This window comes from Mus musculus, chromosome 14 (assembly GCF_000001635.26).
Source record: "Mus musculus strain C57BL/6J chromosome 14, GRCm38.p6 C57BL/6J".
Classification (NCBI taxonomy): domain Eukaryota; kingdom Metazoa; phylum Chordata; class Mammalia; order Rodentia; family Muridae; genus Mus; species Mus musculus.
The window spans coordinates 26,813,499-26,827,477 of record NC_000080.6 but is presented as its reverse complement, the minus strand read 5'-3'; the positions used below and the strand labels follow the sequence as shown (position 1 = coordinate 26,827,477).

The 13,979-nt window shown below is 39.3% G+C and overlaps 1 protein-coding gene across 5 annotated transcripts in view; it reads right to left on the bottom strand.

The window, feature by feature from the left end:
* Nucleotides 1-13,979, bottom strand: part of Dnah12 (dynein, axonemal, heavy chain 12) — a 201,166-nt gene that overhangs the window by 65,242 nt on the left and 121,945 nt on the right. For 4 of the 5 annotated variants that reach the window (NM_001370884.1, XM_017316243.2, XM_017316242.2 and 1 more), the window contains 6 exons: nucleotides 12,774-13,073; nucleotides 11,928-12,106; nucleotides 11,144-11,336; nucleotides 8,360-8,521; nucleotides 2,919-3,113; nucleotides 451-584 (listed from right to left, as the gene is read on the bottom strand). In NM_001370884.1, coding sequence (NP_001357813.1) covers nucleotides 451-584; nucleotides 2,919-3,113; nucleotides 8,360-8,521; nucleotides 11,144-11,336; nucleotides 11,928-12,106; nucleotides 12,774-13,073 — 1,163 coding nt within the window. Of the gene's footprint in view, nucleotides 1-450; nucleotides 585-2,918; nucleotides 3,114-4,483; nucleotides 4,657-8,359; nucleotides 8,522-11,143; nucleotides 11,337-11,927; nucleotides 12,107-12,773; nucleotides 13,074-13,979 lie in introns of those variants that run through there. The other variant, XR_001781207.2, reaches the window with a different exon arrangement.

Genomic DNA, 13,979 nt, shown 5'->3' with positions numbered 1-13,979 from the left:
AGTATATTGTATACATGGAAGGACATACAGGGATATACAAGGATGCAGACTACAGCACACTTCCTGGCACCACTGTCCAAGCCAAGTATGCAGGACAACTGACTCTCTATGCACAATACAACAGCACTTAAGGTCATGCTTCTAGATTCAAGGGTTGATGATCAATAGTTAGAACACACATAATGACGCATATCAGAAAACAATTGTGTGTTTTTAACAGATTCTAACTTCTTCTGCTCATTTTCCAGATCTTTGTGAGGCATTCTTGGATCTTCAAAATAAATTCTCCCTTTCTATTGCTTGTTAGCTGAGGGTTTTAATTAATTAAATAACCAGAAAAATTAGAAGACAAAGAAATAACACCAAAATGTTAGACTTTTGTGGAAAATACAGGGCACTTAAAATACAAGGCATTTAAATTGCACAATTTAAAGTACCATCATTACTAACCTTTCTGAAAGGTGCATAATGGAAGTATGAAAGTGTTTACAGATCGGGACTATCTCTTGTCGCTCAACCTTAGTGAGCTCCAGAGTTTCTAGGAAATTCACAGCTACACGTTCAAGAGCATCTTCAGGCCACGGCTGGAAAGAGAAAGAAAAATGTATTAAAGATGAGCAGCCTCAGTGCAGGCATATACGTCGAGATGTCACCTAGGGGAAGAGTTTAGGGTTATGAAGAGGTTAGGGCTTAATGAGAATCAAATAGACTGAGGGCCCAATGCTTTTTAGATTTTTTTATACATTAAAATGAAAACAAGGACACACGATAAGGACTAAAGACTTGTTGCATATTAAGAACATAATTATCCCCTTCTCCATCTCTCTACATGGTTGTCCATTAGGCATCTTGATTTTAGCATGTTCACTATAGACAATGCTGTCTGCTCAATATCTACTAGCCCCTTCTCCCATATGAGAAAGAGGAGAAAACCCTTTTTTAATTTGGATTTCTGTCACTGGAAGTCCTTCATAATCCCTATCATAACTCCAAAACTGAAGTTTTTTGGTTTTTTTTTGTTTTTTTTTACCCAAAAGTTCTTTTTGCCAATCTTTTCTGCCTCAGTGAAGTGCTTTCTTCTGCTCTGTCCTGAACTATGTCAACTGCAGTCTTGCTCTTGGACCTTTCTCTTGCTGTGTCCTCTGACCAGAACCTTCTTTTCTCAGACTGTGATGTGGCTCACTTTCTTACTTCCTTTATGTTTATGCCCCAGATGATGATAAAGTTCTTCCCAGAATGATCTGTCTAGAACAGCCTTCTTCCTGTTATTTACATGACCTCTTGTGGTGAGTGTTATCTTCAGAACTTACTAACCGATACCTCACACACCATTTACTTGTTTGTCTGTTACTGGCTTCCGTTCAACCCTTGACAGAAATAAAACCCATGGAAGCAAGGAGTGCCTACAATGATACTTGACAACTAACATTTTAAATGTTTAATTAAACAGTTTATGCTTTTTTACTTTTTTGTTAGAATATTTTCCAGATTTCCTTTCACTCAGTTTCAACAAGATGCTTGTAATTCTTTCCTTTTAGGGCAGTGTGCATTTTAAGGTCCTCCTTTTTGGGGATGGGGAGTTGAGGACAGGATTTCTCTGTGTAGCTCCAGCTATCGTCCTCTATCTCTGCTTCCCAAAGGCACAGCCCACTACCCTCACGTCAGCAGGCCTCTTTTAATTAGAAGTCCTGAACCAAAGGACAGTATTGCTCTTCTTCCAAATAAAGGAGCACTTAATCCTCTCTGACCGTCCTCAGGCTGGCACATCGGTTTTACTGTCGGCTTCAGAGTTCAGAAGACCTCAAAACATGAGCTCTTCAAGGTCTTGAGCCTTGTGGCCTCCATACTAGAACTGTGGCACTCACTCTTCAAGGCCCCCACTTTGTGAGGTGAAGATCTTCTAAGGCTCCATAATCATGGGGACCAAACCCATTCATAATCCTCCCTCTACACACACACACAGACAAACACACACACACACACACACACACACACACACACACACACCTTTCTGTATTAAATTTTGGGGCCTATAGGCATGGACTCCGTGTTTAAGAGCATTAGCTATCCTAGAGGACCCAGGTTTGATTCCCAGAATCTATGTAACCATTTACAACTGTCTTTAATTTCAGTTCCAGATATCTGATGCCCTCTCTCCACCTTCTTGGGCATAAGTGGTACACTGACATACATTCAGGCAAAATACCCATACACATAAAATTAAATTAAACTAAAAATGATTAATTAAAACATGTGTAGCTTAGAGGAAAATGCTACTGGCCCAATGGTGGTTTCAGCCACTTTTTGATTAAACTGGAGGCCTGCTCTATAGGAGGACACACACACACACACACACACACACACACACACACTCCTCAAAGGGAAGAGTTAATTAGTTATTATAATACATAGTTGACACACAATTATATAATAGAAGTTTTATTAATCCCATTTATACAATATATGCGGGTAATTACATATTTTGTTAATTCATTCTCCCCCCCCAAACACTATCTTATGGTTCCATATCACCTTTTTATGTAACTGATTCATCTTAATACTTTAGAAATTCTCTTTCTTCCTCAGTCTACACTTTGCACATCAATGTTATGTGCCTTCCTTTTCCTGCCTATTGTCTTTCATGTCTTCTAGTCTAGACTATGAACTCTTTCTAGGAAACACATCATCTTCTCAGCTCCTACTAAGTGAGTACTAGAGCTTCTCCTAAGTACTATTCCCACCATCATACTAACTGAACAATGAATATTAGTCATTGCTAATGACTAATTAGCAATGAATTATTAGTCAACTAACTGCTGAATATTAGTCAAGCTTAAATAAATTTGATAAAATTCTAAGAATTAACAACTCTGTTCTCTCATTACAAACAAAACAAAACAAAATAAAGCAAAACCAACCTGAAACCAATCAATAGTACAACAATTGATGAGGGATGGGAACTGTCTCAGACGATTTCGGAATGCATCTCCAATAGGGCTAAAGGCCACTACGATGTGCAGATTATCTTTGCAACGGTTCACGAAGAAGGCAAACAGGGCTAAGGGACTGAGTTCACCATGTTTATTGCCAGCCTGAGCCACTGGACGGACACCCTACAGAAGAGAAAATAGAAACCTTATAAATAAACACAGATTTACTACAAGGAGATTATCAGCTATCAACTGTTAGATATCAGTTTTGCATTAACTGTCATTAAAATTTTATTTTTATGACAAAGGGATGATTTCGATTTAGTTTATGCTTACAAAAATCTCTGCCTGCACTATAATTTTGCAATTTAAGATAAAATATCTGTCAAGAATTTACCAAGTAAAGTTAATCAGAAAAATTTATCAAGACTACATGTAGGCCTAAATGCAGCATTGGTTTCAAGAGGAAAAATAGAAGCTACTACAATGCCCACCAGTAAGAAACTAAACTCACAAAACATCCTTACAACATTTATACTGGATTTTACATAACTTTTTAAATAGCAAAGTGAAAGCAGACTCAGAAAGATAAATATTGAATCCATACTTTCTCTCATAAGCAAAATTAAGATTTTATATGTGCATATATATTACACATGTATAATAAATATAATTTCTCCACAGTAGAAATGTGGAGAAAGGAGACTACAGAAAGGTTGAAGAGAAGAAGATAATAGGAGGGAAAGAAAAATAGGCTAAATACCAAAAATTTTCCTCTCAAATGTAGAATTTAAAGTAGAAAGGGGAGTTTCTGGGGGAAGAGAAGGTCCAGAGGAAGGAGATGAGCTATGTACAGTGTCATAAGAAAAATCTGTTAGGTTTATATGCATACTAAAGTAACAAAAACAAAACAATTAAGACATTACCATGTGCTATGGTAAGATCAGCAAAATAAAATAAGTGGAAAAAAACCAATCAAGTTATGTAAGAATACATAGAATCTGAGTCTATTGCGTTAAGTTTAAAACTATGTAGTCTGGAGACAAGGTATGCCCACTGGTCTAAGAGCAGCACAGCTCTTATGGGGGTAACCAATCACTTTCTGATCGGATCTGAGGCCTGCTGCTCAGGAGAGATTCATGTCTGGTACTTATCCACCCCCCCCTCCCACCCTAATCAAAAGCCCACGGCTCACGAGGCCATACGCCTAAGGGGAAGCCTGCTACTGCTGTTTTGTTAAATGGGTCTGTTGTCAAACTACTGTCTAAATATTTATGCTCATTTCATAAGTCATGGCTGCTTTCAACCTTGATCAGAGAAAGTTACTTTTGGCACGGGACCATGGTTGATGCAGAAATGCATCCCTGGATAAAATACTGTTGAGTTCACAGACCTACAGGGGACATCTCTATCATGCCCTGCCCACCCAAAGGCTCAGAGAGCATCATAGGAGAAAAGTTGAGCTGGGTGTAGTGTGGAGCAGAGGGAGGAGTGCTGTCAAATGCTGTCTTCTGGCCATGAATTGCACTCATGAACACAGAAGCTGTAATTACCTGCACAAGGTCAAGCCAGTCAGCATCCCAGCATGGATGAAGGAGGGCTTACTAGTCTTCAGCCCTAGCTGAGGTGCTAGTGGCAACTGATTATTGCTGGAGAAGGGAGAATCGATCGATTTTAGTCAGAGGCGTGTACTCCTCCATTCCCATGTGCATGCTGGCAGCAGTAACTGGATTTGGCGGCATACAAAAATAAACAAAGAAAAGAAGGAAGGAAGGAAGAAGACAGACAGACATGAAGAAGGAGAGGATTGTATGTGACAGGTCTGAGGAGGGAAAGGGGGATTGGTAAATGGACATAATCAAGATACATTGTGAAATTGTGAATACATGTAAGAAATTGTTAAAGGATATACATATTTTTAAATATATAGGCTGGATGTGGTGGTGTATACACTAGTAGTGTATACTAGTGGTGTATACACTTAGTAGTGCCGAGGTAGAAGCATACTAGTGTGATACCCTAAGCTGAGGTAGGAGACCAGCCAGAGCTACATCAACGGGGGCCCAGGTTTTTTTTTTTTGTTTGTTTGTTTGTTTTTGTTTTTTAAGGTATATGTGAGCTTGCTATGGTGCACACCTGGAAGTCCTCAGATCTCAGATGGCTAAGGCAGGCAGACTGCTTGGTCCCAGCACTTGGAGCCCAGCCTGAGCAACACAGAGAGATCTCATCTCCAAGGTGTACACAGGGACTAGAGCAGTTCTCTACCTTCCTAATGCTTCAGCTCTTTAATAGCTCCTCACATTGTGGTGACCCCTCAATCATAAAATTATTTTATTTCTACTTTATAACTTTTGCTACTCTTATAAATCACAATGTAAATATCTGATAATTCAGGATATCTGATGTATGACTCTCAAAGGGGTCCCAAGGCCCACTTGAGGGCCACTGGGCCAGAGAGATACTTTAATGGTTAAGAGCACTCACTGCCCTTCTGGAGGACCACAATACCCAGCATTCATGTCTGGTGGCTCAAAAGTGGCTGTAACTTCAGTTCCAGGGCATCTGAGGCTGACACTGGCACACATTCTCATACACATAAACAAAAACAGGACATTTTAAAGGTGTACATGAAATATGCAAATTTAAAATAAAATAGTGAAGTAGTGAAAAGTTTAATAAAATAACAATAGAAAGTTAACAGATAAAGCAAGCAGGAAAGTCTGGGAAAGCTAAAGAAATCTCATTCCCCACGGTGACTCTTCTTTGTATAGAAATGTGAAGAGTGGGTTCTTCCTATTAATTGGGAACATTGTCACTCATGAGCTGTCTTCATGATCGTCACTCATGAGCTGTCTTCATGATATCCCTAGTATTGATCAGGTAAAAGCAAAAACACTTTTCTTTTTCAGCCCAGGCCACAAACTAATAACATACCATTTACCAAAGGGTTTCTAAGTGTTCAGCACTACACAAGTGCTTCCCTCCCTCAGTAGAGCCCTATGCAGGGGAGCTGCTATCTATGCTCCTACTCCATACAAGGACTAGACTACGAGGGCCTGTCCATTTCACTCCAGGAGGAAACAACCGGACACCAGTAATAAGAGAAAAGTAATTGTAGTCAATGAGAAAGGAGGAGGTGGTAGAAATGGGGATCAAAGCACTTGACAGCTGGCAGTAGTGGGTGCTACACTACACATTAGAACATATAAAAAGAATAGATATAACATATTTAGCAAACTCTTTTATAGTTTTAATATATATTTCTAGATACAAATATAACAATATATATAGTTCTAGATAATTCTATATAATATATAATATTAGAATTTCAAAAAAAGAGTTTTATTAAGACTTTTGAAAATTATTCTGGACAGCAGAAAGCCATACAACTAATCGAGTAGGGTTAGTTTCTTTCTTCCTTTGTCTATTGTTTCTTTGTTTTACTTTTGAGATAGCATCTCAAAATATAGTCTAAGCTGTAGTTGAACTCTTGATCCTTCTGCTTCAGTCTCCTGGGTACTGAGATTAGTGTATATGCCACTGCACCCAGCTGTTGTTCTTATATTAGTTTAAGAGATGATATTAGATTATAATCAATCATACACATGTGAAATACCACCAAACATATAAAGTTGTAGTGACAATTTTGGAGTTTTGATTTCTTTGAAAAGTATATAAATATTAGACTATGGTTTTTGTCGTAGTCCCAGGTGGAGGACGTGGGGCTGCTTCAGACTGTCCGCAGCAGCTGACTATGGTTGACCTGGTGCTCTAGCAGGGGCATGATTTTGCCAGTGGAAAGTCTCAACAATTGTGTGATGCTGGGAATTCTGGGGACTTTTCAGTGGGTATATAAATGCTAGGGCTCCAGCTGTACCACTCTGGGCAGTCAGAAGATGCTCCAACATGTAGTAAGGACACATGCTCCATTATGTTCATAGCAGCCTTATTTATAATAGCCAGAAGCTGGAAAGAACCCAGATGCCCCTCAACAGAGGAATGGATACAGAAAATGTGGTACATTTACACAATGGAATACTACTCAGCTATTAAAAACAATGACTTCATGAAATTCTTAGGCAAATGGATAGAACTAGAAAATATCATCCTGAGTGAGGTAACCCAATCACAAAAGAATGTACATGATATGCACTTACTGATAAGTGGATATTAGCCCAGAAACTTAGAATACCCAAGATACAATTTTCAAAACACATGAAACTCAAGAAGAAGGAAGACCACAGTATGGATACTTCAGTCTTTCTTAGAAAGGGGATCAAAATATCCATGAGAAGAAATACAGAGACAAAGTTTGGGGCAGAAACTGAAGGAAAGGCCATCCAGTGACTGTCACAGCTGGGGATCCATCCCATATACAGACACCAAACCCAGACACTATTGTGGATGCCAACAAGTGCTTACTGACAGGAGCCTGATATAGCTGTCTCCCGAGAGGATATACCAGTGTCTGACAAATATGGAGGTGGATGCTCACTGTCATCCATTGGACTGTAAACAGGGTCCCCAGTGGAGGAGCTAGAGAAAGGGCCCAAGGAGCTGAAGAGGTTTGCAGCCCCATAGGAGGAACAACAATATGAACCAACCAGTACCCTCAGAGCTCCCAGGGACTAAACCACCAACTTTGGTGTACATATGGAGGGACCCATGTCTCCAGCCCTATATGCAGCAGAGGATGGCCTTGTGGGGCATCAATGAGAGGAGAAGCCCTTGGTCTTGTGAGGGCTTGATGCTCCAGTTTAGGGGAATGCCAGAGCAGGGAAGCGGAAGTGGGTGGGTTAGTGAGCAGGGGGAGAGGGAATGGGATAGGGGGGTTTTCAGAGGAGAAATGAGGAAAGGGGATAAAATTTGCAATGCAAATAAAGGAAACATCTAGTAAAAATTAAAAAAAAAAAAGCTAGGGCCCAGAGAGACAGGGTGGTTGTTGGTTGATTGTTGGTTGCTGTTGGACATGATTTATTAATTAGTCATGTGCAAAGAAGAAATAATAATAAAAAATTAGATATCCTGACAGTGAAGATCAAACTTGCCCCAAGGAACTCAACACTTTTAATCAGTAGGAAGTAGTCTAACAATTAACATCACCCCCTTCTCATGGTACCCTTTTTTTCTCCCCTATCTAGTGTTAGGGGATAGGAGATAGAAGAATCTACAAAGTAGCCAAAGTCTGGCTTCATAAAACAATTGCTAATTTATGGAGGTAATAATCATAAGATAATTTCTGACTCACAGCTGCACTAGAATTTAAAATTTACTTGGATGATATATTAAAGTAGTATACTTTAAACTGTATAAGCTATGTTTAGTTGCTTAAATTGTATAAGTTACATTTATCCTGAAGAGCAGAACAAAGTTTTCATGATAAAAAGAATCCTTGTTCGGAGAGCAGGACCCCCCCTCAAAGCATTTACCTCCATCACTTCTTGCTTCTCGTCCGCTGCAAAAATGTTAGGAACTTCGCCGGTATTGAGCACATTGTCGATATCTTCTAGGAAAGATTCCTCCTTAATCTGAGTGTCTGTGATCAGAAAGACTGTCTTCTGGCCTTTCACACCAACATTTCTCAACAAGGTCTTAAAGAGAAAATGCACTTATAAGCAGAATGAGGTGGACTTGGGCTGGGTTTGCTTTCCCCTTCTTTTAACCTGTTGATGTAAGGGTACTTTGATTCTGCTGGGGCTGTCAGTCAAGAACTCCCATTTCTCCCATACTTTAGGTGGGCAATCCAAACTACTTAGTGCCCTCAAGTTCCTAGACACAACAGTTGGTTCAGAAGGCATGTGATTAAGAAGGACTCAGTCAAACTGTTAGTTGGAGGACTGAGATAAACTTAAAACACAGTCCTTGGGGGCTGATGAGATGGCTTAGTGGTTAAGAGCACTGACTGCTCTTCTGGAGGTCCTGAGTTCAAATCCTAGCAACCACATGGTGGCTCACAGCCATCCGTAATGAGATCTGAAGACAGCTACAGTGTACTTACATATAATAAATAAATAAAATCTTTAAAAAAAAACAACACAGTCCTTGTTGTACTGAGAAAGGTGCTTACAAAGACCAGGTGTACTGAATGCTACTGTGCCTCCTGGGCAATGAATCAGCTGGAGAAGGGAGACAATAGAGAACACTGCCAGGGAATGGAGAGACTTTCTAATTTGGGCCCTTAAATTGAGTCGTGTTAAATGACTATATACCTCTGAACATTTAAACCCTGTAAACCAAAAACTTCCTCTATTTCTTAAGTTAGCTTGAGCTGGTTTTCTTTGTTTGTTTTTGGACAATTGCAAGCAAAATTCCTGAAGTTAAAATATGGACTTCGTAGTATGATAGAGCTGACTTATATAGGTCTGTTTAAACTGACCCTTGAAATTTCAAGAACTTTTGAGGAGATTTTTAGATATATATAGTCAGGATTAAAATTAAGTGATATGACAATGTTCTTCCCAGAAGTCTTAGGTTATTAAACAAAAAGCCCAGGGTCTGGGATGAGTTACTTCCCTTGGTGTTGTTAGGCATGGGCTTCACAGGGACCCCCTACACACAAAGGAAAAAGAACAGTACAGGCTATTGCCACTGCTCTTGATCACTTGTCAGACTCCATGGTCAGCCCTAGAAATGGCTGGAAACTTTCCCCGCCAAATAGCTTTCATAGAAACTGAAAGGTGCTATGTAGGCTGCTGTGAGAGAAAAGGTCAGCAGCTGCCTTACTCAGTGTGAACCCTATGAACTGCAATGCCCAGTACAACAATGGCATGAATATTCTGGGGTGTGGGGGACAACCAATCATTTTGTGATTGGTTTCAAGGCCTGATCTGCTGGAGGGAACTCATATATGGTAAACTTGGCCAAGAATCCTTGCTTGGAAAGGTAACTTTTCCTGAGGAGGGGAAAAATCCCATAAAAGTGTTATTTTTGCTAGGTGGATATGGTGTTTGTGCTGGATAGTTTTATATCAACTTGACACAAGCAAAGTCATCTGAGACAAAAGGACCTCAATTAAGAAAATGTCTCCATGGGCAGTGGTGGCACATGTCTGTATTCCCAGCACTTCGGAGGCAGAGGCAGGAGTATTTCTGAGTTCGAGGCCAGCCCAGTCTACAGAGTGAGTTCCAGGACAGCCAGGACTGCACAGAGAAACTCTGTCTCGAAAAACCAACCAACCAACCAACCAAATAAATAAAATGTCTCCATAAAACCAGGTTGTAGGCAAACCTGTAGGGCATATTCTTAATTAGTGATTGATGTGAGAGGACCCAGCCTATTGTAGGTGGCATCACCCCTGGGCTGGTAGTACTGGGTTCTATAAGAAAGCAGGCTGAGCAAACCATGGGATGCAAGCCAATAAGCAGCAACCCTCCATGCCCTCTGCATCAGCTCCTGTCTCTAGGTTCCTGTCCTGTGTAAGTTCCTGTCCTGACTTTTGATGATGGATCATGCTGTGGAAGTGTAAGCCAAATAAACTCTTTCCTCCACAATTTTTGTTCCATTACAGCAATAGAAACCCTAACTAAGATAGCGTTAAACTTCCTTATAAACACTTCTCCTTTTACCCACAGATTAGTTGGGCTCTCATCCCTCCTTAGAGAATTTTCTTATTGTAGTGGATGGGCATTAACGCAGACTCACGACCAGTCAAGCTGCAGAGAGCAAGTGACAGTGTAGTGCTCAGCTTCAAACAGAAAACCATGTCCCCCTTCTCCCTAGGGTCGGGAAACATCACAGGAAGACTGTGAGAGCCAGCACTTGGGAATGACTGTGAGAGATACTGCTTTTTTTTTGGATAAGATAGGGCTGTTGCACTCATGAACTCAAAGCAGCTGTGGATGTCTGTACAAGACCTTCTGGAAAGCACGTATTCACTTGAAATAAGTCTTCTCAGACTAGGATAAAGACAGTCAGTGCCAACCGTGGTAACTTGCATCAGGAAGCCTGTTCTTGTTATCTATCATTTCCTTTAGCTTCAGTGTCTTCAACAGTGAAACAGAGACAGCTATACCTACTTTGTCACAGTGTTGTTCCTAGGGCAGGACATTATGTAATTAAAGCACTCAGGAGGTGTTCATCCCTCACAGCTGGCACCCATTGGGAAGTATTAGCGTAACTACTCAAATATTCATAGCTAGGTATGGTGGCTCCCCTTTACTAGTCAAGGAATGAACTATTTTCATTTTTCACTGTAGGTATCTTCATAATTTTACCTTGATATCCTCTCTCCACTCATTCATACCATAACTCTTAGAAATTTCTGGTTGGAAAATCTGCATTTTTGCCATCGATGTAGCCAGTTTTGTTAAAGACTGCCGACCACTTCCTCCAAGCCCAATAAGCAAAGCGTTTCCACCAGACTGCTTTAGAATGCGGCATATTCTTGATAAATGTTCCAGGACATACCTGCCAAGAATAAGGGTTATTATCCATAGTAATATACATGTACATTTTCTTATCACTTTATTATACATATTTTATAACATCATGTTTAGTATATAGATACACAAAATTTCCTGAGAAAGTAAACTGAGCAGGAGGTAGGGTTGGGGGAGTTCTTGCCGCAAACAGAATGACTTAAATCCGACTCTCCAGAACTTACATACACATCTGGAGGTAACAGTGCAAACATCTGTAATCCCAGATCGCATAGGTGGGGGAGGGGAGCGACAGATTCAAGACTCTCTAGAGGTTCATGGTCCCACCTTGCCTGGCTTATGCAGTGGCAAAGAGGTCCTGCTGTAAACAAGTGGAAAGATGAGAACAGGTACCTCTGACCTCCATACTCTGTCCAAAAACACACTAGTTTCTTTTTAGTTCTACAGACTAAGGGGAGGGCTGGCTGAAACAAGAACTTAATAAATTACTGATATTTTATATGCTAATATATATGACAAGTGTTTACTATTTTTATTTTAATTTTTTTGGTTTTAAATAGTTCATGAAAATTTATAAATAAAAGTTTCAAGCACATACATAAATAGAAAACAGAGATACCTAAACACAACAAGATTCATTCTTCTTTTGTGAGTTTGATTATACTCATCTAAGCACTGGTCAACAACTTCATTAAAGTGGTGAATGTCTGGAATTTCAATATAAACTCGATCATCTCCTTCTAGATCAGGATTCATATAATCCCCAAACATGAGATTTCTTAAGTCTTCTTCAGTTACCTATTGAATAGAAGTTAAATTTAAAAATAAATTTAAGAAAAAAATACAAAAATTTATTTTATGTCATAGTCGACTATAATCTAATTTTTTCAGACATTAAGATTAAAAATTACATATAATTACATATTGTATGAAATTAACACATAAAATGATAGGTTTATGCAATAAAAAGAAAAGATCAAAAGATATATTTTTTTTAATGAGTGCTTTGCTGGTACACATAGAATTGTATCATGTGTGTGCTATGCCTGAAGAGGCCAGAAGATGGCGTTAGATTCCCTGGAGCTGGAATTATAGGTGGTTGTGAGATGCCTCAGGTCCTCTGCAAGAGCAGCCAGTGCTTTTAACTGCTGAGCGTCTTCAGACACTTTTTCTATAGACTGGAAATTCATCTTTCTGACTTTGTTAAAGAAGAGTCTATGAGAGGTGGTACCATGCTCTGTACTCTGTACCATATCATTAGCAGCTACCATAGAGGATTTCATGCTCTAGATCACATGCATTCTTTTAAAGACTAATCTCAAAATAAACACATATTCACAAGAAAAAGTAAAAGAATAGGTTCAATAAAAGCCAAGTGCATTTTTGTAAGATAAGTCCATTAACTACAACAGCTGCTGAGATTCTGTTTTCAGCTGGCATGTTTTTAATTACTAAGTACACTTACTGGAGCATTCCCATTCCGCAGATGATGAAAGACAGTATCAAATGACTCCTTAAAGTGGTCTTTTATGACATTTTTAATCAATAGGAAGAGCCAATTCCGATCTTCATCATTAATAAGGCGATCATAAAACACACGGAGAACCTCATGCACAAACAGGCGGATCATAGTGTGTTTGCTCTCTATGGCATCTTTCTCAATGAGTAAGCAACCCCGGATGACACGTGAGAAATCACGCAAGTTGAAAGTATAATGAGATTTTGCAGGAGTGGGCAGAAGGTTTCCCATAGATTGTTTATATACCTGTGAAGGAAAAAATGCAACAGTTCAAAAATAAAATGCTTATGACTAACAGTCCTAACAAAGCAGTATAAACAATATTTCATTTATCCTGTTAGATTCTATCACTTTGGAAATGTAGCATGGAGTACATGTTTACTTTGCTCTATAGCATTAAACCAGGTCCCACTAAGTTGAATGAACTTACGAGCCCCTTAACCTGAATTCCATTCGCTCTTACTTTACTTCCCATTTGTTATAATTGTTCCACTACAGATGACCTGAAAGTTACTAAGCAGCTTCAAATTGCAATAGAAACCAAAACCAGTTCACTCACTCTCTACCACTCCAAATAATGTCTTTTAAATTACCAATAACATTACCCAATCAGTTTTCTCCCTTCCTCTCTTCTGGTTAGACTCTGGTTTCTCTTCCTCCTCCTATTTTAATTGGAGGAATATAGAAACAAAGTATTTTTTCCCTGAGTGCTGCATTCATTGTAAGAAAGTTAATATTTTTTTAAAAGAAGGTTAATTAAGTTCAAAATATATCCTGACAAAAAGAATGACATTATTTTTAATTTGGATGTGTTTTATAATTTATCCCCTGTCCCAACATCTCTCCTTGCTTCAAAGAGAGAGAAAAAAAGTATCTTTTCTACCTGACCAAGGCCCAACAACTCATTCCAAGTAATAGCTGAAACATTACATTTTACAAATAAAAGCACTTTCTTGTGGTAGAATAAATCTACTCAGTCATGGTTTGAGTCTGAAATGTCCCCGCCAATGGCAGTCATGTTCAAGACTTGATGACAGAAGAGGGCTTAGATGCTAGGGGCTCTGATCTAATGATGGACTCACAGCACAATGACATCATCAGGAAGTTAGAGAAATGGGAAGATGTGGCTCAGCTGGAGGCCCATGTAGGCAT